Source organism: Marmota monax, unplaced genomic scaffold (assembly GCF_021218885.2).
Source record: "Marmota monax isolate L192 unplaced genomic scaffold, Marmota_monax_Labrador192_F-V1.1 WCK01_AAM20220418_F8-fsc00021, whole genome shotgun sequence".
Classification (NCBI taxonomy): domain Eukaryota; kingdom Metazoa; phylum Chordata; class Mammalia; order Rodentia; family Sciuridae; genus Marmota; species Marmota monax.
The window spans coordinates 15,235,824-15,262,418 of record NW_026695228.1 but is presented as its reverse complement, the minus strand read 5'-3'; the positions used below and the strand labels follow the sequence as shown (position 1 = coordinate 15,262,418).

General features: G+C 45.5%; 1 protein-coding gene across 6 annotated transcripts in view; it reads left to right on the top strand.

Annotated features, from left to right (window-relative positions):
• The window catches only part of Ccdc13 (coiled-coil domain containing 13), a 52,225-nt gene that overhangs the window by 4,950 nt on the left and 20,680 nt on the right, over positions 1-26,595 (top strand). For 5 of the 6 annotated variants that reach the window (XM_058576524.1, XM_046437214.2, XM_046437217.2 and 2 more), the window contains exons 2-8: positions 9,236-9,461; positions 11,295-11,443; positions 15,893-16,035; positions 17,683-17,772; positions 21,779-21,895; positions 23,143-23,247; positions 25,419-25,580. In XM_058576524.1, coding sequence (XP_058432507.1) covers positions 9,241-9,461; positions 11,295-11,443; positions 15,893-16,035; positions 17,683-17,772; positions 21,779-21,895; positions 23,143-23,247; positions 25,419-25,580 — 987 coding nt within the window. In that variant the 5' untranslated portion in view covers positions 9,236-9,240. Of the gene's footprint in view, positions 1-7,387; positions 8,266-9,235; positions 9,462-11,294; positions 11,444-15,892; positions 16,036-17,682; positions 17,773-21,778; positions 21,896-23,142; positions 23,248-25,418; positions 25,581-26,595 lie in introns of those variants that run through there. The other variant, XM_058576523.1, reaches the window with a different exon arrangement.

Here is a 26,595-nt window from a genome sequence, read left to right as displayed (position 1 = left end):
TGTGGCCAATCTAGTGATAAGTTCATCAAAGACACTTTTCATTTCCATTAATGTATATTTGATTTCTAGAATTTCCCATGTAATCTCTCTTAGTTTTTATCGCTCTTTTTATATTAACCATCTGTTTTTGCATGTTGTTCACCTCTTCCATCAGAGCCTTTAGCCTATTGATCATAGTTATTTCAAATTTTTGGTCTGATAATTCCCATAATTGCCTTCATATTTGATTCTGGTTCTGATGCTCTCTTTGTCTTTTCAGACTGTTGTATTTGTTTGTTTTGCCTTTTACCATGCATGATAAATTTTTTACTGAGATACAGACATGATCTATTAGGTAAATTAAACTGAGGTAGACAGGGCTTTAGTGTGAGGTTTTATGTTTATCTGGCTAGGAGTTGGGCTATATTTGTTATTTGCTGTAGCTGTGGTGTCAAGAGACTAAAATTTCCTCTGCTGTCCTTGTTTCTGTCTCCCCTCCTGTATGGGTTTTCCTAAAAACTCTGTAAATAGGGTCCAAGGCTTATGGTTCTTTAACTGGAACCCTCTGTTACACAGGAATCCTATTGATGTGGTGCTAAGTATGGAGGAAGGGGGAGCATTCTATAGTCGTACAAAGAGAGCTCTATCCTAGTGAGCCTGAGTTGGGTGTTTCCCCTTCCTGAATCTATTATTAGGTTTTAGTAAACTCCAATCAACTAAACTCTGATAAAATAGTGTCCCTTGAAGGCAGTCCACATTAAGGAGCCTAGTAGAGAGCTCTAGGCATATTTCAGAATGGTTACTTTACCCTTCTCCCTGCCAAGAGTATGTCAGGGCTTCCCTGTGACCTCATAGTGAGAACCTGGTAGGGTCCTTAGAGGTAAAACGTATGAAAGTATGAAGGCCTCCTAAGCTGGACCCCTTCAAGTTTTAATCTCCTAAGCTATCTACACTGAGCCTCCAGCAAGTCATCAGGTACAGTTTAAAGTGTCCCTATTGATACTGACTCTAGCTGTGAGCTTCTATTCCCTGTAGGCTGTGATTCTCTGCATGCACCTGTCTTTCCAGTTGTCAGCTCAGTTTGCCATATATCACAGTTCTCTGATAGATCCAAGTACTATCAATTTTCCATTTTTTCAGCTTTCTTCTTGTTTTGAGGACAGGAGCCGCAGCTTCTAAGGTTTTTACATGTCACATCAGAGACCAGAAATTCTAGTTAGCCTTAAGTTTTGAACTTCTCTGCATCTCAGCTTCTACTACTTAAGTCTAGAGCAAGTAACAAGATCTGGCCCTGCCCCAGAGTACCACAAGTGGAAGGCACAAATATTATTAAGAGTGGTTTTAAGGGATTATACTTATGTAAGCATTTATGACAATTACTTAAAGATAGCCTCTTTATAGTCACAATTACTTACTGATAGCCTTAGTTGACTACTAAGGATGGTGATCTAAAGAAAACCAAATTCATTAATTTGTTCTGAAAATATTTATTGAACACCTATTATGTGCCAGTTACTGTCACAGGTGCTGAATACAGCCATGAATAAAATAGATAAAAATATGTGTCCTCAGGTAGCTTACATACTTGTGGGAAAAAAAACAGTGAATGGGTCAGCTGTGCTGTAGGTCAAATGGTGAAAAATACAATGAAGGGAACTAAACCCATGGGAGAAAGACTGGAGGGGAGGGGATGCAGCATTAACTAGGATGATCAGGGAAGGTGATCCTGAGAAGATACCCCATGAGTGGAGACCTATCCAAGGTCAAGGAAGGAACCATGTGAATGACTGGAGAAGAGTGTAGAGGGAGCAGTCCGTGCAGAAGGCTGTGAGCTTCAAGCATCCCTGATAATGCAGTGGGCGCTGGAAGGGGAGCCAGGTTACACTAGGCTCTAGTTTTGTACTGAGGTAAGCATGGTCTCAGCCAGAGGTAGCAGGGTCACCCTGGCTAAGGTGCTGAGACTGGAGTATGGGGTGGGGGCAAGAGTAAATACAGAGTCTGCTTTAGGAAGCTATGGTAATGGTCCAAGTAGACAATGCTTCTTGGTCTAGGGTGGTTGAGGTGGAGAAGTGTTCAGCATCTAGATATGTTTTGAAGAAAGAACCAAGAGAATTTGCTGATGGTTTGGATGTGCAAAAAATTGGTCAGTGCCATTGTTCAGTTTTGCCACAGGACTTTTCACTTGCTGCCTCTCTGTCCCCAAATGTTCTTCTAGTTAGCTCCTGCATGTGCATCAGGTCTCTTCTCATTTCGGGAGGTCCTCCTGGTCCCCAGACCCCTGATAAAGAGTCTCAGCACCACATACCTTTCCTTCAGAGCATCACAGCTCTGTATACTTACCTGCATAGTCAATTGATCAGTGTCTGCTCCCCTGCCAAACCATAAGCTCCATAAGAACAGAGCTCTGTCTATAACTCTGTTGCACCAATAAATATTTGCACATTGATTCTTTGACCCACATTCTACATGAGCTAATGGATTCAAGTTGAGTGCTTTTAGTGCTTTAGTGTCAAAATTGCTGCTGTGGATTGTTTATTCATCATGACATAAATGCTAATTTAGTACCCAACGTGTGCATGTGCTGGCTTGTACTGTGGAGATGAGATTCAAAGATGAACACAATACTGTCTACCTTCAGGGCAGGTAGAACGTGACCAAAAGCCTTCCATTCACTTATCTGAATTCCCCCAAATGACAGGCACATCTTTGAACCTGTTTTTGATGTGTACTACATTGTCATGGATTTATCAGGAATCGCATAGGGTCAAGGTGCACTTTGAAAAATTTACCTTCAGTGTTATTATGTGCTTTGAAAAAGCAGACATTTTCCTTTCTGACCTGGAAGTCTGCAGCCCCCACTGAGATCCTTTTGTCCTTGACTTACAATTAAGATGCTTAGGAAGAAAGGGAAGAATATGGTTTGGGGTCCATCTCTGAGGAGACCTTGGCCTCCACCCTCCCACTGCTCCTAACCACAGCTTCCTGTCTCCATGGTGTCTGCCCTAATCAGACTCACACATCTGTCCCCATCTCTACCCAGTGACATCTACTCACCTCTCCCAGATGTCTGCTCCCAGATGTCTCTTCTTCCTCTATTTTCCCCTTCCTTCTTTGCCACACCCTTCTCACTCTACACTCTCTCCAAACCCTTGGTCTCAGCTACCTGAGGCTCTCTCCTGAGCTCAAACCCACCCAAGCAGCTGCATACACGCCCTCTCCATGTGGAAGGCCCACGGTCTCAAGCCCAACAGTCTACCACCTACCTTGCCTGCGGCCTGGAAATTGCTTCTCTGCCAGAGCCCACCATCTCCCCAGGCATTCAAACCCAGGCCTCAGCCCTCTAGACTTCCCCTTCCCCTTTGCATACCACCTCTGGTCCTTTGGTGGCAGTTCCTGCTCCCTTTTCTTCATCTGCACTGCCACAGCTCTGATTTCGGCCCACAGTCCTTTCCAGAAACCCCCTCCCAGCTAGACCTCCAGCTTCATGAAAGGCAAGTGTGATCTTGTATGCACCCTCTGAATATCCCCAGCACCTCAGGAGGAAGTCCAGAGCTCCTCAAATCTCCACCCTACCTCCTGCCATCCTGAATCTCTCTCAGTTCCCCACACACCACATTCTGCCTGCCAGTGCTCTTTTCCCAGCAGAAAACCCCCCTGCTCCCACTCAGGTACTCTTCCTCCTCCCTCCCTGCCAGGCTGGACTAGCTGACAGGTGCCTGCCTCTCCTGTAGCATCCCTGCCCAACCAGCCTCTCAGTGCACTTTCCACCGTCATTCTCACTCTCCTGAATATTAGACTCACCTGGGGAGCTTTAAAAACAGACAGATGCCCTGGCCACAGCCAACACCACATAAATCCAAATCTCTAATGACTTCCTATGTAGCACAGAGCAGATGCCAGTGCCCTGAGGGCTGGTCTGATCCACAGGTGTCCTGTGAGTGCAAGCATGACTGTCCATCTTCCAGAGATTGGATTGGGCCAAGGGCACCATTTCATAAGGTGATAAAGATAGTAGTTTCCATGTGCTCTCTCAATCCTTATAAACCTCTTCAGAAAGTTCACAGTGATTACCATACCATTTTACAGATGAGGAAACTGAGGCAAAGAGATTAAGTAATTTTCCCATAGCACAGTGAACATCAAAGAAGTATTGGTTCTCCAGTGTCTTCAAGAGCAAATTGGGAATGGAAAAGGAAAAAAAAACTTTACAATTTACTGTGTTGTTCATTCACTCATTTACTTCTTCAAACTTTATTTTCTCTCATTCTTGAGCACTGGCTACATTCATTCAGTGATAGCTCTGTGAACACTAATTAAGGGCCTATTCTGGGCAAGATGCTGAGAATTAATAAATGAATAAGACATAAGGCCCTGCCTTTAAGAGACCTCTTTGTAAAGGGAATATAAATAAAATTATAGGTAGTTATAATATTGGAGGTATAGTGACCAGGGGATGTCCAAAAGATTCTGAGAGTCCACAGAATGCCCCTAGGGGAACCCTAAAGACTAAGTGGGAGTTAGTGGAAAGGTAAAGAGCCAACTCAGGTAATAGGAGAGAGGCATCCTAGGCAGGGAAGTTGCTGAAGAAAGCCTGAGATGCCCCTGAGCCTGATCCTTAGCAAGAGCCACTAACCCAGGCATCTTCAGGCACCAGTAGGAAATGAAAGTGGGTGAATCCAGAAGGTGTAAGATAAAGAACCTTTATGTGCAATGATAGTGGGCAGCTGATGTGCCAGCTGCTGCTTCCAAAAGTGGCCAGGACAGTGATTGAGTGGGAAGAATTCCCCCTGTCCAGAGGGAATTCCTTCTGCCTAGTGCCTGCTGACCATGTGGACTATAGGCCCAGTACTGCCATACCTATTAACTTATAAAAGAATCTGCAAATATGGATTTAATTAAAATCTATAGATATTTAAATGTTGGCAAAAAAATCAAATCATAACATAGTGCTCTGTAAGAGTTGAACAAAAATGCCTGTGGGATACGTACAGCCTTCAGGCTAGCCAGAGTTTCCTCCCGTGAATCCTGGCAGGGTCTTGCAGAGGCAGGAGCCACTTAGATCTTGTTTTAGAAAGGTCCCAGATGGTTATGTACAGAATGGATTAATGGGATAAATGTGCAAGACCCAAGTTGCTAGGGAGGAGGGATCAGGTATCTAGAGAGACAGGAAAGTCCTGGGAGGATGAGGTCAAGGGAGGTGACCCTGTGATGTGAGGCTATGTGGACAGAGGCTGGAAGCAGTGGTGTTTTAGGATTTAGTCACTAGGCCAAGCAGCCAGGGAAGACTTTCTGCTAGCGGGTCACTAGTGTCACCATAAGAATCTGGATGTTGGATAAAGTAGAGGAGGAAGGGAGTCCTCCAAAGAAACCAACAGAAAGGGAGAGATACTGTTTCTATCAGTCCATAGTTGACAAAATGTTTTCACACTGTCCTTTGCATTTGCCCTTCACTGCACATCTGTAACCTCAGTACCATCATCTCCTGCTTAACTGAAGAAGGGATTAAGTCCTGGAGGGTTCTAGAAAACTCGCACATATCTGGTTGAGAGCCAAGTCTACCTTGAACTCCAGGTGCTGTCAGCTCAGTCCAGCCTACTAATATGGCCTCCCAAACCAGCAGCATCCAAATGCCCAGGCCCTACCCTTATCAATGACTTCAGAATCCCTGGCATGGCACCCAGACCTCAGCACCTTCAGAATCCCTAGTTATCCCAGTATGCAGCAGGAATGAGAACCACTATTTCACACTCTAATTTGTTTTCCTGGCCTGCTTTGATGAAGAGTGATTATTAATAATAGCGCATCCCTTGTCTTTCCAAGGTAACGCAGTTTGGAAACTGAAGGATATGATTGTCTCTCCCTTGTAATCTACAAAAAGAAGGGGAATCAAAAGATAAATTTATTTTTAAACTGTTTTAGTTAAATTTTCAAATAAAAGACTGAAATAGGGTTTGCTTCAATCCCTGGAAATTTTTTTCAGGTGAAATTCCTCTACATCAAGTTGGTAAACTAAGGGCTTATGGTTCAAATCCAGCTCAGTGCCTCTTTTTGTAGTAAAGTTTTTTTGAAATACAGCCATAACCATTGTTTACCCATTGTCTCTGGCTCCTTTCTGTTACAATGGCAGAGTGTTAGTAATTGTGACAAAAAACATGTAGCCTACAAAGCTTAAACTATTTTTAAGTTTGGCCCTTAACAGAAAAAGTTTGCTGATCCCTGCCTAAATTTAAAACATGGAGTACAATTTGCCTGAAATGTAAAACATTGAGTCTAGTTGTTATGTTTACATTATATCCTTGGGTATCCCCGTCTTTTTGAACCCACTGAGGTGGCTGTGACTATAACACTTTTAATAGAAATGTTCCAGGATTCCTGAAGTTCACGGGTTTCAGTGTTTTTTCTAGAACTCATAGAACTTAGAAAAGCCATCATATTATACTCTGTTATGCTTTACTATAGTGAAAGATTACAGATAAAAATGAGCAAGAGAAGAAAGCCAGAGTCCAGGAGACACCTGGCACAACCTTCCAGTTGTCCTCTTCTAGCAGAGTCATGCAGACAATGTTTATTCCTCCTAAAACCAACATGTGACAACATGCATCAAGTATGGCCAGCTAGGGATGCTCACCTGAACGTTGGTGGTCAGGGTTTTTATTGGGAGCTGGTCACCAAGGAATGGCTGACCACTGGCATAGCTGACTTTAGTCACTCAATCTCCAGCCCCTCCAGAGGTCAAGCAGATACCATGTGCTCACCCACATTTTTAGCACAGACTATCTGCAGTGTTCCAAGGACCTCAATTGAAGAAAGATACTCTTAACCAGGCAGGATATTCCAAGGGCTTAGAGGTTATTTCCTAGCAGCAAGTCAAGGGCAAAACCTTTCTTTGGAACACGCAAAGTGCAGACAAACCAGACCTGCAAGTTAATTGTTTCCTGTGCAGTTTCTCTTACTGGGCAAATCTATCTGCTGAGGAATTTCAACATAGTCCCAGCTCCTGCTTTGGCCAGACCTTTCTCCAACCCTGGGCTCAGTCCACAGACAGCATGTTAGAGCTTCCTGGGCAGCTCTTACAAAGCTCCATGCCTGGTCTCCACTCCAGACTGTTATAACAAAGTTGGATTCTCTAGGGATATGACCTGGGAATCAGTATTTTTAGATTGTATCCTTGCAGATTCATAATGGAAGTAAGTTTAAGAACCACTGGGTAGAGGTTGTGGGACCATAAAATAGAGATAGGTGTATCAGGAAGGTATGGCTAAAGCAGAAAGTACTGTTCCTGGAGGATCAGGAAAGGACGTGGTATTAGTGCTGGGCCAGGAGGACCAGCAAGATTTAATCCTACGGCAGGGGGCTTATATAGGACAAAGGAGCAAGTGGACACAACTAATTAGAACTTAGCATTATGAAAGGAAAACAAGCTAGAAGGAGAGACTGAGGCCAAATACCCCAAAGTTTTTTTTTTAATGCTTTTGGACTTAGTTCTGTGGCTAATGAGCATCTCATTTTTTTGTTTGTTTTATTTTTTTGTTTTTTGCAAAGAGGCATGTCAAGTTCAAAGCTGTACTTTAGAGAAACCAGTCCCTCAACCAGTGCATGATGGACTACAAGTGGGGCCAGGAGGAGTGGGCAGCGAGGACGTAGGAACCAATTTAGTCTGCCATATCCTAGGCCCTGATAGAGGCACTGAGGATAGGGCAGTGAGCAATGCACAGGGCCCACCATGATGAAGCTGGTGGGGAGGGAGACAGGTAGTCAACAAATAAACAGATAAATACAAAATTAGTCAAGTGAAGCTGAGTGCTATGGAGAAAGATAAAAACAGTAAGGGGTATGCAGAGTGAGGACAGGGATGCTTTCTCCAATAGAATGTGAGATGGGCCTCTGACAAGATGACATCTGAGAGGAAGTAGTGAGGTGGATGTCTGAGAGAGGATCATTCCAGGGAGAGGGAGTGGCTGAGGTGGTTATAAGCATGCTAATGAGAACTGGGTGTGTGTGTTGTGGGGAGATATGGGGACAGATTGGATGACTTTTATGGAGAATTAGGATATATGACTATTGGATGATGCATGTATTTTTGTCCATTTTCTGTTGCCAGTAACACCATATTGCAGACTGGGTGAATTATAAAGAAAAGAAGTTGACTTTGACTCACAATGCTGGAAATCTAAGGTTGAGAGGCTATATTTGGTAATGGCCTCTTGCTCTGTTGCCTAAGCTGTCTCAAACTCAACAATCTTCCCACCTCAGCCTCCTGAGTAGTTGGAGTGGTTGGGATTACAGGTATGCACCACTGTGCTTGGCTGTGGTAATGACCTTCTCGCTGTCAGAGTCTGAGGGGGTGTGGGCATCACATGGCAAAAAATAGGGAGCATGTGTATACATGCGTCTCTTTGGTCTCTCTCCCTCCTCTTATACAGCTACTAGAATTCAGTCATGGGAACTCTACCCTAATGACCTCATCTAATCTAAATCAACTCTCAAAGGTATCACCTTTAAACACCACCACAGTCAGATTCTAAGTTTCTACCCTCCTAGTACCTCACAACAAAGATTAAATTTCAACATGAGTTTCAGGGTGACATACTATATTCAGCAAAAGCCCTTTCCTGTGCCTATGGAGTAGAAATAAGACCAAGAGATGGGAGTGGGGGATGGAATAGGCCTGAAAGATCTTGATTCTTAAATATTTTAAACTCAGCAGGTCCAAAACACCAGAGTTGGAGGTTTCATTTTCTAAGCCCCAGCAGTGGGTCACCACAGAAGCACACACCTGGGGGATTCACTGGGCTGTGTACTCAGGCTTTATGCACTTTACTGTATGTGAATTATACCTCAATTTTAAGAGAAAAGGAAGTCATGATGCATAGCCCCATTCCTAGACATTGGGATCTAATTGATCTGGGGAAGGGTCCAAGCATTCTTCTATTTTAGGACCTCTCAGGAGATTCTGATGTTCAGCTAGAGTTGAGAGCCAGTGACTTAAGAGACAGGCAAATATCATATCTGCATAATGGGGAGCATCCTGATGCCATGTGCAGTCTGGTGGCAAGTCCAGGGCTGGGGGAGGAGGCTCAGCTCAGCTTTGGGTTTCAGATGATCCAAAGTGGCAATGGGGCTCCTGAGTATTTGCATGGACACACATGGACACACAGGCAAAGCTCAACAACAAACTCCAGGCTGCAGACAAGGCTGACCGTGTACCTGAGTACTCAGTGTGGAGTTTGATTTAGGCTTCTTTGCTGACTCCTAGGCAAGATGGCAGCCGACGAAGGCTCACAGGACACTTTGAGGCTCCAGTTCAAGGCGATGCAGGAACTGCAGCACAGAAGGTTACAGCAGCAGATGGAGAAAAAGAGGGAAAAGGAAAAGGAACAGGAAAGCAGAGATGATGACCAAAAAGAATCCATGGAGATCTCTGATGGCCTCAACCTTCTCCACACAGAGGAGCAAAACTTGAAAAACATCTTTGAGCAGAGGTAAATGCAAGTTTGACCTCTCCAGGAACATTACATAAGGTAGGGGTGGTGGGGGAGAAACAGGTGCAGGCATCCAGCAGCTCAGCTTGACCCAATGTAGCCTCTTAAATTGAAAGTGGTTTTGATACAGAGGTTTTTATTAAAGACTGTTGCATCTGATAAAGCTGTGCTCCTGCGAACGTAAATAGATATGAAATGTATTTTAAAATCAGTTTACAGTCAAAGGGAACATGTTTAAACTCATTAAAGGTGTGGTTTATACGTTGGATTTTCCTTCACAGTCCTTGGTGTAAACTGTGTGCGTCTCTAAGAACCGGTTGGCTGACTAATGGTTTTATATGATCATTGCTCCAAATCCCATCTAGGACCATTCTGCTCGTCCAGTTTATTCTGCTCTTCCAGTTTTCCTTTCCTCACATGTAGCAACGCATAAACACACCCTGTCCTAAAGAAGCTCTTGGTAGATTCCTGGCTTTTTTACAGCTGGTGGAAAAGTTGAAAGGTATCCAGAATCTTCTTAGTGTGTTTTATATTCAACAGTATTACACAGATGCACATGGATCTATAAGGCTATTGGAAGCAGGAGACTGCATTGATACAAAATCTTCTGCTAATCATTTTGCCATAAAAAGTGCAAGCATTGTTGAGCTGTCTCTGCTTCTGATTTTTCCCAGAGTCTCTTTTCTCCATCTTCAAATTTTACTTTTTTATGATTTCTCATTTTTTAAATGACCTACTTAAAAATGTCAGTTGGAAAAAAATAATTGTCAACAATTGGGAAAAAAACATAAAACTTCTATATATAAGCTCAAATTAACCTCAGACCTATTTCCAAATGATCTATCCCAAACCAGAGAAACTTAAATTAGTGGAGACTAGAACCATTTATAAAATAATAATGATAATAATAATAATAATAATAATAATAATAGCAGCAATAATAACAAGAACTGTTACCTAATAATTACTGTAACCTACAAAATATTTACTTTGCTAGCAACTGTCTCTAGGGAGTCTGTTCTCTGCCTAACAGACATGATCACAGGTTTCTTAGTGGTTTAGAGTTCTGAAGGACCCTTCCAGTACAATCTGGAATATACAGAATTAACCTCCTGTTCTAATTTTCTGTCAAATTTACCTAAAACCTGGAAAACTAGCCTCAACCTAAGACTTAGAAAATTCCTATTTGGGGTGTGTGTGTGTGTGTGTGTGTGTGTGTGTTTAAAACAATATCCAGACTTTTGCAAGGCAGCTAAAGAAATGGAAAGAAAATCATAGCCTTAATTATAGCTGCCTTTGACAAGTTTTGATATAGCTTGTGTGGTCTGTTCTAAATGCTTCATAATACAATATATAAATCAGGTTTTTTAAGTCCCAAATATATGATGGTGTTTGCTAATTTTTTAAATATTGATTTCTAATTTAGTCAATTGCCATTAGGGGAAATTAACTCTCTGATATCTTTATTTGGAATTTGCTCAGATTGCCTTGCAGCCTACAATTCATTTTTATGCATGTCCCTTGGATGCTTGAAAGTTGTGTCAATTTCCTGAGTCAGGTTTTATATCAGTGTCTTGAAGCCAACTAATAAACAATGTTTTTCAAACCTTCATTCTCCTTTCACTCATGTGGGGAATACCTGCTTAATCACTCAGATCCGAGAACAGTGTGTTAAAATCTGCTCAAGTCTTTCATTAGTTTCTCTTTCCTATTTTGTACAAACAAATTCTTATCACCACCTAGTACCCAAGTACCACAAGCCTGGGCAGGAGAGGCCCTACCCCTGCCCACCTGCCCCTAGGGAGGAGCAGTAATTCCTCTTTTGCCTCACAGGGTGCTTGAAGATGAGATCCAACAACTTCGGGAGGAGCTCAGAGAAACGGTGGATGAGAACGGGCGATTGTATAAGTTGCTGAAGGAAAGGGACTTTGAAATCAAGCACCTCAAAAAGAAAATAGAAGAGGACAGACTTGCCTTCACAGGTAGCTCCACCACTGTTGCAACAGTCCTGCCCTGAAGTCCAGGGGAGTTAGCATGGTTCCAGAAGGCAGGTGCCCAAGAGATAGGGCCAAGGGTCAGTTGTGGTGACGTTTGTCCAGATGAATTCTGGAAGTGAGGCAGAGGGTAGAAGAAGAGAGCAGCCAGGGAGGCCTGCATGCCAAGGAACAGTAGGGGCAGCAAAAGCAGTAGGCAATCATCAAGGCAATGTGGATGACCCAGCCAGGGTCTCCATCATGTTCACAAACCTGTTTAGGATCTATTTCTCCTTGGTGCTCTGGCTCAAACATCACATCAAGGATGTTTAAGAAGGCCCAATAGAAGCAGACTTTAACTCTACAGCATCTGCCTTGCTTCCAGGAAGGACATTGGTCATTCTGGGAGAAGTTCTTGGGACCCAGCTTCTCTCAGCAGAGTCTATGCTGGACCTTGGCTCAGTTGGTGGAGACCTTGGCCCTGTGGTCCTTGGTTTTGTTGGGCTGGGGATGAACTTGACCCTGTGGGTGTGAGCAGGACATTGGCCCTGCGGTTATAAATTTGACCTTAGCCCTGCAGATTTGGTGGAGTTCTGGCCCCGATTTTGCTCTGTCATGTGTACACCCACTGAAAATTTCCCAAGAGGCCAAAATACCAGAAAGTAGGTATTACCAATCATAGAGAGCAACAGAGCTGACCCAGCGCCTGCCAACATCACTCCCTGCTTTTGAAAATAAATGCTCAGAACTAAGATCTGATCAGTCAATGCTGAATTGAAAAACAAGAAGAATTTGGTGTCCTAAAATCCCTGGTGCATATCCCATTCTTTGGCCTTTTCTATCTAAAACAAAAACCCTGTAGATAAGTTTTGTGTTGTGAGGATAGACACAACCTGGCTTCAGACTCAGCTGCTCCAGGGGCAGCTTGCTTATACTTTCGCAAGGCTGTCGAGAAGCTGATGGGCACCAGGGGGAGCAGGAGACCCATCTTTATCCCAGCAGAGCCTGGAGGGAGAACCTGGGCTGCTCCCTCCTCCTGGGTTTGTCCATTGTTCTTTGCCACAAGCTGCTTTGGCCAACTTTCAGACTCCTTGATGGCCTCATCAGGATAACAGGGACTGCTTAAATCCAGAGAGAGGTCTGACTGGTTCAGTTCATGTTTTTAAACCAAGCCACAAGTGACAGGCTACTGACAGCTGATGGACTATTTTTCTTTGGATTTTCAGTGATTGCTTTAGTGATTACAAAATACATACTCACCTTTTTAGAGTCTATTTAGGATTAGTGTTTTACCACGTCAAGTGGAACGTAGAAGTATTGTCACCACATAGGTCCCTCACCCTCCCCACTTATAAATTGCAGCCTTTATGAATTACACCTACAAAACTGGTAATTCCATCACTGTTAAAGCTTTGGCTTACAAACATTATAAGTCTTAAAAACTTACAGAGATGAAATTAGTCTATTTTATTTACCTAGCTACTAGCATTTCTGTGCTTTCCCATACCCCTACTGCCCCCATTTATCAACAAGGGGACAGCCCCAGAAGTGGGACTGGCCTGGAGACAGGATTGGGAGACAAAAGGAAAAAAAGATGATTTTCTTCTTTCACTTCAGGCTCTTCTTCCTTCACTTTGTACTAAAGAGGGCTTCCCTTGACCTCTTTCTGATAGCTAGTTCTAGGATTTGTGCTGCCTGAGTCCTGGGAAAGAAACTCCCCTCTGGATCATTTGTGCTTCTAGGTCTGGTATCCTACCCCCGTATGCTTTGCTGCCTTTTACTTCCAGAGCCCTCAGGTAGCTGCTTCACACATACTGTCCCAGGGTTTTAGTTGTATTCAATGAGAAAGAAAGAGTGTGCTGACTCTGTCTCAATCAGAACCAGAATTGGTGTTACAACGGTGTTTCTTAAACTGCTAGTGTTGATGATTTTCCCAGTGACCCTTGATATCCCCTCCCTGCCCATAACTTGTTAAAGGAGCTAGGGAGCCAGTGTGCTCTCTTGATGCTCAGCAGTTCCTGTCTCCCTCCAGATACTCCAGGGCTCCAGGTCTGTTCTGAGCTCTTTCTCCTGATGTGTGCTTGGCCTTTCCAGTAGATGTGAGGTTCTGAGGGCTGCTGTTCCTAACTACCCATAGCAGGCCTGGACTGCAGTGATTCGAAAACCACCAAGGGCTACCATTTGCTTTCCATTGGTTGTCACCTTCTGTCTTGTTCTGCAGCATATCATGGTCTTTTTAAAAAGTAGAACTGAGAAAACACCTGCCAGTCACACACTTCTGGAGTGTCAAAAGCATTCAGGGAGCTGTTATTGTACAGGTAGAGGAACTGTACTCCAAAGAAGACAAGTGACTACCAAGGCTACCCAGGCAGTCAGTGGCCAATCTGGGCTAGCTCTCACTGCTTGCCTTCTGCACAGCCCTCACAACATGCAACTCCTCCCATTCACATCTCACCAACCACTTCCCTTGCCCACTGCAAGTAGCCCTCCAGCTACTGTGGCCTACTTTATGTTCCTCAGATTCCCTGTGCATGCCCCCATCTCCAAGCCTGTGCACTTGCTGTATCCTCTACTTAGGACACTCTTCCTAGTTGAGAACTTGCTTTCTCTTGGCTTGATTCCTTATTTTACTTGATTCCTTACTTTATCCATTCAGGTCTTTTCACATATTACCTTATCCTGGCTGCTCCAGGTAAAGTAGCATCACCCCATCATTAACATACTTTGCTCAGCCTCTCTTTTTATTTCATATCACTTATTCCTTCCAGATCTTCTAATACTTATTTGTTTGATGTTTTATTATCTGTCTTCCCTACAGATAATTAATTACAATGTAAATCCCATCCATCTTTTTTATTTACCCCTGAATCTCTAAAAGGGTCAAGTACTTGGTAGAAACTAGTAAAACATTTGCTGAGTGAATGTATGAATGTATATTGGTTAGATGTTACCACAAAATTCTGTGTAAGAAACAACTGCATAATCTCAGCAGCATTTGGTAATAATAATTTATTTAGCTCAAACATCTAGGGGTTAATTGGAGATTGGTTGAACTAGGCCAGGCTTGGCTGTAATGGTTCAGCTTTGTTTCATGTGCCCCTCTTCCTCCTGGGATCAACTAGCTGGCATGGATTTGTTCTTGTGGAGATGGCATATGTGAGCAGAGCAAGCTTAACTACACGCATGCTCTCCAAGCCTCTGCCCACACCTCAGCTGTTGGCATCTCATCAGCCAAAGCCCAGAGCCAGGCAGATACAGGAGGGTTGAGGACACGCACCCTGATCGTTTGAGGACACAGGAAAATCACAGATCATAGGGTGTGAATTACAATCCCATCACTGAGATTATGTGAAGAGCAATAAGCCTGTCTCCCACAGAACTAAAACTCTGCTTTTTAAAATGTTTTTAAAAGTTTGTTCTAATTAGTTATACATGACAGTAGAATGCATTTGACACATCATACATAAATGGAGTGTAACTTCTCATTCTTCTGGTTGTACATGAAGTAGAGTTACACAAGTCTTGTAATCATATATGCACATGGGGTAATAATGTCTGTTCATTCTACTATTATTTCGACTCCTATACCCCTCCCTTCCCTTCACTCCCCTCTGTCTAATCCAAAGTACCACTATTCCCCCCGTCTTATTGTGAATTAGCATCCACATATCAGAGAAAACATTTGGCCTTTGGTTCTTTAAGATTGGTTAATTTCACTTAGAATAATATTCTTCAGTTCCATTTATTTACTGGCAAATGCCATAATTTCATTTTTATCTAAGACTGAGTAATATTCCATTGGTCTCTGTGTGTGTGTGTGTGTGTATGTGTGTGTGTGTGTGTGTGTATATATATATATATATATATATATCTCACAAAATCTTTGACCATTCATCTGTTGAAAGGCACCTAGGTTGGTTTCATAGATTAGCTATTGTGAATTGAGCTGCTGTAAACATTGATGTGGCTATGTCATTGTAGAATGCTGATTTTAAATCCTTTGGGTATAAACCTAGGAGTGGTATAACTAGGTCAAATGGTGTTTCCATTCCAAGTTTTTGGAAGAATCTCCATACTGCTTTCTAGAGTGGTCCCACCAATTTGTAGTCCCACCAGCAATGTATGAGTGTGCCTTTTTCCCCACATCCTTGCCAAAATTTATTGTTGCTTGTATTCTTGATGATTGCCATTCTGACTGGAGTGAGATGGAATCTCAGTGTAGTAAAAGTCTGCTTTCTGATCTTACAATTTTCCTAGAACAGCTGAGGAAAGACTGAATCTAAGTGGCTGCATTTCCTAGGGTTCCTTGGCATGTGGTGACTCTCCGGGACCTCTACCCTTTGTGACCATTCATTCCCAGTACTTTGGCTTTTAAACCCTGGTGCTGTTGGAGGTGTGGCATGAGTCTGATGTGCAGACCTGTGTTTTTAATTGACCTCACCATTTCTTTCATTTTAGGGAGTGCTGGTATGGCTGGAGATGTAGTCGCAACCAAAATTGTGGAACTCTCCAAAAAGAATCGGGCATTGATGGCAGAGTCAGAGGGTGGGAAAATGAAAATGAAGCAGCTGACCAATCGGATCCAGGAGCTGGAGCGGGAAGTGAGGGGCCTAAGTCATTTTTCCTTGGGGGGGGGGGGTAACACTCCTAGCGCCCTGGTCCAGAGAGAGAGCCATTAGATGCTTTGGGTTCTTCTGAAGGGCTTGAAATTGCAGTGAGTTCCTCAGTGTTTGTCACATCCAGAGAGGGAAAGCAAGGGGACACAGGCCATTGAGAAGCAGCCTGGCAGAGTGGCTAAGGGTACAAAACTGGAGCCGGACTACCAGGGTGTGGCTCTCAACTCCAGCACTGATAGATCTGTGACTGTGAGCAAGTCATAAGCTCTCAGTGTCTCAGCATCCTCCATCTGTCACATGGTAGCAATAATTGTACCCACTCTAAGGCTTTATGAGGATTAAATGATTTAACATTATAAAGTGCTTAGAACACTGCCTGGCACCTAGTAAGCACTAGATAAACATTTGCTAAATAAATTCACAGAGATCCTTATTCATCAGAAGCCAGAGCCAGAGACCTTCCATCAGTAGATCTCCCTGATGTCCCTCTTCCTTTTTGCAGCCTCCTGCCCTCCCACAGATGATCCCACAGATGGTCGATCAAAGGCACAGCCCAAATGGCTCAGGGTCCCTTAGGATTTAGAATGGATCCAGAGGCTAGAGGGACACCTCACAGCTTCTCCCAGTGTAATATGGGAAGCTGAAGCTGCCAGAGGTTGAGAGGCCTTCTCAGGCCACACCAGATGTGGTAGTATTAGGCTATATTCCATTCCAGACCCTTCCAGAATCCATGTCAGTCATCACACTTGGCCTTGAATAAGAGCTCCTTTTTTCTATGAAGTATTTTTTGAGAACCATGTAAGGTCTCTGTTGGGCCCTGGGGGAGACTGTAGGGAAGGATGATTCCTGGCCTCCTGGAAGACAGACCAATACAGATTTGGGCATGACTATGAATAAACCAAGGCAGAGAGGTAAAGGAGAGCAACATGTTGAGTAATGGCCATGGCAAGGAGATGATGAGGACCTGGATGGGAGCTGCTTAAAGAGATCATGGAGGGAGTAGGTACATACATACAAGACTCAGAGAGGTAGGTGGGGAATGGCCTCCAGGCAGAGGGCTCAGCAGGCACAAAGGCCCGGAGCAAAATGAAGGCCTGAATATGGTCAAGAGCAGACACAAGATGAGGTCAGAGAGGTTGGAGAGTGGGTCATGCCTCACAGTGTCAGATAGGGTATGGTCTTTGTGCAAAGAACAATAAAGAAATAATTAAAGGTTCAGTTGTCTGGATGTCTGCAGCAGTCTTGCCATGAGGCCATGAGCCAATGTGGCAGCATCTCTGTGTCTCTACTTCTGTTGTCTCATCTGTAACCTGAAGTCCATAATTCCTTTATTCTCCACTCCTTGGCTCTGGATAGAATTCCTGGAGACAGATTATGACTATAGCATTATTATTTATTAAGTTATTAGCCTTAAACTTTTCTTACCATTCAATTGAGGAGTGGGGGAGGCAATCAATTAAACCCTCTCCCATCACAGAGCAGTTAGTAAAGGAGAATTCTTCCATTAATGATCCTAAAGTGAACTAAAAGGACAAACCTCTAAGACAGGTAACCACACACTCAGAGCACTTCAGCTGAGCTGTGCAATTGTGGAGCAGAATTAAACATTAAGTGCATGCTTTGCTTTTTCAGCTGCAGACAGCCCTGTCCAGGCTGCCAGCCAAGGGGTCCACCGATGCAGGAGCCAAGCCACAGAGGGCCCAGCTGGGAGACAAAGCCTTGGTATGGATTCTCTTCTGTACAGGGGAGTGCATGAGGTAGTGCTATCAGCCAGGGCCTCCCCTCCTCCACCAGAGCCAGGGCCTAGGTGCCTCTGCCAGGGCCCACCCACACACACCTGTTGCTGAGACAGGGGCTCATTGTCTACCACTGCAGCCTCCTCAGAGCTGCTATCAGGAAGGTTAGGCAGCCTATGGCCTGAGGCCAGGATGCCCTGGCTACACCCCAGGGTGGATCTAGCTCTGATTCATTCTCCAGAGAGGGCAGGTGGGAGGGACCTCAGGCCCCTGGAATCCTAGAACCTCAGCACCAGAAGGGTAGGCCTGGACCAACTGGCCTCTGCTACGTCCAATCATCACCTTTATAGCTCCTCACTAGGGAGATCCAACTCTACCTTGCCCCAGGGACAGGGAATTCACCCCTGCCCAATGGGTTCCTGTTCTTTATGGGCAATCATACTATGAAGAGTCTTGCTTTTTGCAGAGCTCCAAATCTACAGAATAAGAGTAAATTTGGGGAATAGGGGCTTGTTCCCCAGATCCTATTTTTACTAAACCAGCACACAGTCCATGAAAGCCAGGAGGTGTAGGAATTGTAACTTTATGAAAGGAAGGCAATCCAGTGGGTTGCCAGAGGCAGGTAGCCCAAGCCAGACTAGAAACAGCATCAGTCTCAAGAACATCCCAGGAGGAGCTGGATTTGTGGTGCATGCCTGTAATCCCTGCTACTTGGAAGGCTGAGGCAGAAAAGAACGTAAGTTCAAGGCTAGCCTCTGCAACTTAGTGAGACCCTCAGCCACTTAGCAAGACCCTACCTCAAATATAAAATATAAAGAACTGGGGATGTAGCTTAGTGGTAAAACACCCATGGGTTCAATCCTCTGTGCCAAAAACAAAAACATAATATCCTGGGAGGACTCACCAGGGTTTTCTTGGGAAACCAGGTCAATTGGTGACAGGGAGCTGAGCCCAGAACTCCTAGTTTGGTGCTCCCTTTCCTGCCCCGTGTGCCGTGTTGCAGGATTAGTCCACCTCAGTCCTGTCTTGAGGACTCAGTCTCCCAGTGTGGAGTGTGTGTGTCCCCTTAAGTCTAGCCTTGTGTAAACTTGTCTCATTGCTGGGGAGGCGGAAGTGAGACTCTGCCCTTGGCAGGGACTGGACTGAGTGTTCTTCTAGGCCTTTCCTGGCTCTGAGGGATGCTGCTAATTTGCCCCTGGTTTATCCAGAACATCAAGCACCTCCATGTTCCCCGGAGAGCAGCCCTAAAAGAGAAACTGTTTGTTCAGTCACCTGTTGAGCCTCTTGGGATTTTCTGAGCCCTGTAACATAGGAATCAAAACAGGACCTCTGTCCCCAGAGGCATCCAAGAGGGACAGAAATAGCCATGTGAAAGAAGGACGCAGACAGGGCCTTCAGAGAAAGCCCCAGGGCACTATGTTCACAAAGGGAGTATACCCTTCAGGAAAATCAGCTAGAAGAGAGATGGGGGCATCCTTGAACTTGGCTTTTCTGGTGAACAGGAAGGGCCTTCCAGGAGCACAGTGCAAGCCAGGGCCAAGGCTAGGAAGCACTCAGCCTTCCCATTCAATTTGCTTACCTGGATGCCAGCTGGATAGCCTTTGGGCTACAGCCCAGAGCCCACAGCAGGGAAAAGGAATGTGAGCCAAAAAGAGCTGGGGCGGGGTCACCCATGGAGGGGGTCCTCAGAAAGTAGTGGAGCAGGAGTTTCTACTCAGTTCTGTGGCCTTGGGCAGCCTGGGGAGCTTCTGACAGAAGAGCATGTGTGGGGCTGCAAGCTTCAGTTCATCCATACCACATGGTTTCCCTGGCATCTTATGATCGGAGTGAGAATAAGAGCAATGCTCCCCTCATCACTCTGTGGGGTGGCCCAGGCTGCCACATTCTGGCCTCGCCTCTAAAGTACATTCCAGAGTGGAGCTGAGGCCCGGTGCTCTGCATGGGGCTGCGTGAGGCTGAGGCATGAGCACTGTTGGCATTGCTCTCCTGGACTGCATTCCAGTTATTCCCTCAAAGGAAACAGCCCAGGATGGCTGCAGATGTGCCTATACCAGGTCCCCCCTAAAGCCTATAGAATTTCACTCTGGGTAGAAAGAGGTCCAAAATGGCTGCAAGGTAGGCCGGACCCAGCTGCCCAAAAGGACTAGGCCCTGGCCCAGCCCTTTCCAGAGTATCATTTGGCCTCAGTCCACTTTGCCAACTGGCTGCCAGAGCTGACAAAAGGCCCCTGGAATTTCCCTCTGTCAGAACCTGGCCTAGATAGTGCCCTTTACTAGAGTTATCCCATCAACCGTTGCAGGTACACAGAAATGAATATCACATACCCCTACTTTACAGGTGAGGACAGGAGGCTGAGAGGGCACCATTAACCAGGATCTAGAGCCAGATTCAACCTGGATGCTAGTTTCATGCTCTGACTAGAGAGATGCTGCAGGGTCATAGCAGCCCCAGGAGAAGCCCATGTACTCCCTCAGCTCTCAGCATCAGGGCTGCCAGGACCACTGGGACTCATGGCATGAAGATCTGACAGGGAGAAGTAGGTGTTGCTTTCCAGCTCAGGACAGATTCAAAGCCACACATTTAACAGGCAAGAAGATAGGCACCCAATAGCAATGAGGGGATGGCAGGCAGCCAGACATGCAGGAGGACATGGAAAAAATGTCTTTTTTACAAAAGGATATACTTGTATTTCACATAAGTTTCCAGTTCATAAATTCTGTCCACACTGGTTATTCGTTTTAGCCCCATGATGGTGCTGGGAGGAAGCAGGACACCCATTCCATAGATGAGGAAAAAATACCATCAGGGTTTCTAGACCATGTGTCCAAATAATTTCTTTGACTGCTGGTTTTCAGTTGAACTATTCAGAGCCTCTGGGGTCCATGGAACTTCCCATACTGTCTTTCATAATGGCACCCACAGGAGATTTTGTTTGTGCCTACTGAAGAAGATTTAGAACGTCGCTGTACCCTCACCCTGCTTCCCAGAAGTCCAGCACTCTGAGTCTGTTGGAGCAGGAGCAGAGGGACCCAGCATCATTGCTTGGTGATGCTCAGTCCACCAACAAACATTACTGCTGCCAGCAACAGCGACAGCAGCAACTGCGTAAATTGGGAAGATCAACCAGGACAGGGTCCATTCCAGGGTTCTATTCCTACTTATGTCACCCCCAACCAGCTGTGTGCCCGAGGGCAAGTTACTTCCCTTCTCTGGATTTTATTTTCATCATTGATGGAAGGAGTTTGAATGGGCTGATCTTGGAGGCTTCCTCAGTGTATATAGAAGACACAGAGGTAGTCAGCTCATTGGAGAAAAAGCTGTAGCCAAACATTGCAACATTGCATCAAGTATTATTTTTTTAATATTTGATTTTTTAGTTATAGTTGGACAAAATACCTTTATTTTATTTATTTATTTTTATGTGGTGCTGAGAATCGAACCCAGGGCCTTGCATGTGCTAGGCGAGTGCTCTACCACTGAGCAATAACCCCAGCCCCAAGCATTATTTTTTTAAAAAAGGAAAAAGACATCATTAAGAGGTCCAACAGTCAGTTTAGTTTCCATGGTTGCTGCAGCTTTTTAAGTCTCAGAGATGGAGTGTTTAGGGGGGAAACTGGTCCTTTTCTCTGTTCAGTGAGCACACTGCCCTCAAGGGAGCCCAAAGCCCCTCATCTGTCAGAGACAAGGCCCAGGTTGATCAGTGTGATTCTGGGAGAGGGAGACCCTGAATTAGGAAGGTCATGGCCCTCCTGCAAAGTTGGAGTGGCCTTCTGTGAATGAACAAGTTCCCTCCCTCTTCTAAGGGCAGATAAACTAGCTGTGATGCACAGCTGAGAGTGCATCTCTGAGCACAGCAGAGAGAGTCCATGCTAGGAAGCACCAAGCACCTAGCACCCAGCACAGTGCCCCGTGCAGACTTGGATAAATAGGGGCTGATTGCTATTACAATTCAGGCAACAAGTGACTGCTTTCTCCCTGTTCTTGCCAACCAGCCGGAGACCCCAGAGGTGAAGGCCCTGAAGGACAGGCTGGCAACCATGAACCTGAAGATGAGTGATCTGCGCAACCAGGTTCAGTCCGTGAAGCAGGAGCTCCGGATGACCCAGAAGGTCTTTCAGAACCTGGGTTCAGCTTGGGACTTGTTGAGGGCTGGGGCTGGCCTTGGGAAGAGCACAGCTGGCACACAGCTTCCATCGTCCAAGAGCAGGGAGTGCCCTGCCAGTGAGCATCCTGCTTGCTCTGGGTCAGGTTCCACATCCAGTAACTTCCTTTCAGGGCTCCTTGGTATAGTCCCATCTGATGGGCAAGGTCACCAGCTGCCTTAGGGTTATTCCTTTGTGGTGCCTGCCTAGCTCTGGACTAAGGGAGGATACCCCTTCCACCCAGGGGGATTCCTTTAAGCCTTCCCTACATTCCCTGTGCCCTAATAGATCCTGGGTCTCCACTTAATAAGCCACCATTGACTCAAAATTCTGCCAAGATCTTCCCCCTGCCCTCTGCTATCTGTAGTGTCAGAAAATGAACAGGAGGTTTGTGCATTAAAGGGCCCTTTCAAAGGAAAGCACTCAGACGTGGGGCACAGGCCCTGGAGGCCCAGCTGGTTCGTTGTTTATTTTTATTTATGTAGTGAATTCTCTGGCATTTGTCTTCCCTGCTGGAACCTCTCAGACCAGCCAAGATTTCCAAAACAACATTCTATTGTGGAAACAAGCACCAAGGACTTGGTAACTTGGTGCACTGAAAGGGATTTCCTATTGGGCTTCAGAGAGCTCAGGTCACAAGCTGGAGTGTCCTGCTTCCGCCTCAGACCCTGAGGTGGAGCTGAACACGGCACTTCAGTAGCCACAGAGTTGTGCCCTTCTTGAAGCACAGCATCCTCAAGCGCCACTCCAGCACTCCTCCTTGCTACACTCAGATGGCCACTGGTCTGTGGCTTTTCGCAAAGGTCAAGACCCTGAGGCCGTGTACTTCCTGTATTCATCCAGACTTCTCTCAGGTCTAGTTGATAAGTGAATGGGTTAAGGAAGCAGGTGTTGGTCAGCTCTGTGGTCCACTCATTACACAATGTGCCATGAGCAAGGGGACCTACCTGGCCATTGCTAGCAGTTCCTGGCAATGGCTCCTCTAAGCATCATGAAGAAACTCTGGCAATGATGGATCTGCTACTTTCCCTGGAGAGCTGAGCCAGGAAAGTGGCAAACCAGCCTTTAGGGCTACGCCCTGAGGTGGGGGGCGGCCTGTGGTGCAGGCTGCCCCCAGGAGTCCCACACACCAGCACCACTTCTGAAGACACAGCTGTGTCAGGGTCTGCTGGAGCCCTGTCTCCTGCTACTCTGAACACGCTGCCTCATTGCAGGTTTTGTCCAGTGAGGTTGGGGAAGATGTGAACATCCAGCAGCTCCTATCCTCTCCGGGGACCTGGAGGGGAAGGGCTCAACAAATTCTCGTTCTTCAGAGCAAGGTGAGTGTGTCATCACTCTGCTCCTGGCCCAGAACAGAGGGTTTAAAAGGCCCAGAGACCTGTGCTAGAGACGTGAGCACTCAGAGCTCCAAAGGCCTACGTCCTGCAGAGCGTACTCTCAGGCCGGTGTTTATGTTCTCCACCTAGCCCGATTTTAATTTGTTATTTAATGAACAAGCACTTACATAACACCACATGCCAGGCACTGGCACTTAATGAATGCCAATGCCTTTGGTTTGACTTCTTTTTCTCCAGGCATATTTTTTCCTGGTTCACGTAAGATTGCGTGACTGTTGTAATTGTAGGCTTTTTCCAGTTTCATCCAGATGCTTGTTGTCTTTTGAAAGTTTTCATTACCCAATAAAAACTTTGTCTTGTCTCCCTCTTTGTTTTCTAAATATTTTGGAGCAGACCAAAGGAGGCTGAAAACAAGGGCTCCGGAGTCCAGCTGCTTGGATTCCAGCCCTGATTCTCCACTCACTGGCTGGATGACCTCAAGCAAATTCCTTCCTTTGTGTGCCTCAGTTCCTCATCTGTGTAATGGGGATAACTGCACCTACCCCCAGGGTTGCCAGGAGGAATGAATGAGTCAATGTGTACAGAGTGCTAGGCATAGTCCCTGGCCCAGAGAAAGGCCTGGACAAAGATTAGCAGCAGTGATTTTTTTCTTTTTACCCTTAAACTGAAAAACACATGAGCACATCACTTTCATTCCCAGCAACATCAGGGTCATGACTAGTGGCTTTTATTCTCAGGGTCTACTTGAAGCCAACATGAAGGTGAAAAAAAAAAAAACAAGAAAGAAAGAAAAGAAAAAAACAAAACCTCTAGTTGCTGATCAGTGCAAGGCCTTGGGATCCAAGAGATCTGAGTTTGAATCCAGCCTCTCACTGTTCTATTAGTCTGTAACCTCAGGCAAATCTCTTCTTTTCTGGGTCTTATTTTCCCATTTGCAAAGTAGAGATCATAATACTGCCCTTGTAGGGTGTCATATGGTTAAATGAAATAATATTTGGCTGGGCGTGGTATTGCATGCCTATAATCCCAGCAGCTCAGGAGGCTGAGGCAGGAGGATCATGAGTTCAAAGCCAGTCTTAGTAATTTATCAAGGCACTTAGCAACTCAGCCAGACCCTGTCTCTAAATAAAATATTTTAAAAGGGCTGGGAATGTGGCTCAGTGGTTAAGCACCCCTGGGTTCAATTCTCAGTACCAATAATGATAATAAAAATGATATTTGTAAAGCACTGGGTGTAGTGCCTGCCACAGTCAGCACTCAAGTAATATATTAAATAATTTCAGCTAACACTGTGCTCTTTAAGGTTTAACTGGAGCTACCATACAGTGCCACAGGAGGGCACTAATTTGTGCTTTCAAAGCAATGCTCCTGCCCTTTACCAGTGATCCTAGTGAATCTTGCCTCCTCTCCTGGCTCGAGTTCACCAACTTCCTTCCATCATTTGGTTGCGTTGACATGGAAACCAGTATAAGAAGGACCCTGGGAGTTCTCTGATTAAATTCCAGTGTGATAAAGGTGTTGTTCTGTGGGATGACATCTACCTGCAAACTGTGAGAGCCCATGTGTGCTGAGCTCTGTGCTGAGTGCTTCACCGGGGCCATCTTGGGGTTTCTCTACATTGCCTAATCTTAAAAGTCACCCATAGCCTTGGTTTAAGATGCAGATTCCCATACCCTTGCCCTGGAGATCTGATGTAGAGAAGTTAAGGTGTGCATAAATCACACAGCCAGTGAGGATTTGAGCCAGGTTCTTCACTTCCAAACCCCACCCTCCTTCTGCTGTTTCTCCTGCCTATGGCCCACCATCTCCCAAGAACGTTCCCCCTCCACACTGTCTGTTAGAGTTCTTCCTGGTACTGAGGCTTGCCTTCCTATCCCTCCAGGTTGCTGGGGCCATACATCTGCTTCTTGCCCTCAAACAGCCCCTCAGAAGTGGGGTGATTTTCTCACTTTGAAGTGTGTCTTTTCTAAGCTAAACCTCTTGAGTGTCTTCCTGCTTTGCTCAAAATACCAACTCAGATCTTTCACTCCAGGCCCCCTTGTCTGGGGCTCCCACAGCCATCTGGAACAGTGGTTCTGTCTTCAGGATCCATGGCACCTCAGAGTGCTGGTCTGACTGCAGACACATGGTAGAACAAGTTTTCCCACCCTCAGGTTCGAGAGCTTGAGAAGCAGCTGGGACAGACCCGGAGTAGGTCTGCAGGAACAGCCAATGATGAGCTCCCTATCTACCCAGACCCAAAGAAGCTGTCGGCACAGGAGAAAAACCTACTGAGGATCCGCAGCCTGGAAAGGGAAAAACAGGAAGGCTGGGAGGTAATGCATGCCCAGTAAGGAGGTGAGGTGGACAAGGGGAAGATCATCAGAGTTCCCATGAGGGTCTGAGGCTTTCCCCACAGGCAGGAGATGCCTGGGGCCTTGGGTCACCTCTGTGCATGTTCCTTGCTTTGTATCAACCCAGCTCTAGCTGCCTGATGGGGCTTCACTCTGGGACCATTCAATGAATTTTGAGTAACCCTGATTGTGAAAGGGAGCAAGGAGGAGAGTCATAGCTCCAAAAGTGGAATAAGATTAGATGGGTCTTAAAGGAGGATAGAGAGTTCCAGGCTAATAAAAGAGATGGGCAAGTTGGAATCAGCAGCAGAGTCTGCAGCTTGAGGGTGTTGAAAATCTTAACTCTACCAGGTTTAAACAACAAAGAGAAATTGTTAGCCCGTGTAAATGACTAGTCTAGAAGTGCCCTAGCTTCAGGTATGGATGGATCCAGGGACTTTTAGATCTTGTCTTAGTACACTCTCTCCTGGATTGACTTCACTTGCTCCCATGGGAATCCCTGGCAGTCCTGAGTTCTCTATTCTAACCCAGCCCCCACAGACAAAGGGCCTATCCCAGTAGTTCCAACAAAGTTTGGCCTAGCTTGGGTCAGGTGCCCATCCCTGAGCCAATCCTTGTGGCCAAGAATGCAAGGGGTTGGGGGCTGGAGATGTGGCTCAAGTGGTAGGGTGCTTGCCTGGCATGCGTGTGGTCCAGGTTCGATCCTCAGCACCACATACAAATAAAGATGCTGTGTCCACCGAAAACTAAGAAATAAATAATAAAATTCTCTCTCTCTCTCTCTCTCTCTCTCTCTCTCTCTCTCTCTCTCTCTCTCTCTCTCTCACCAAGTTTGGGTATTGAGTCAGTTTCCCCAGATTTGGACTGAGAGTAGCAAGTAGGGTCTACTTCAAAGAAAGTAGCTGAGGAAGCAGGAGGAGGTGCTAGAAGGCCAAACAATTGGCCCACTTCAGTGACCCTGAGACAATGTCCTTCCTAATAGTGAAGCCTTAAACTT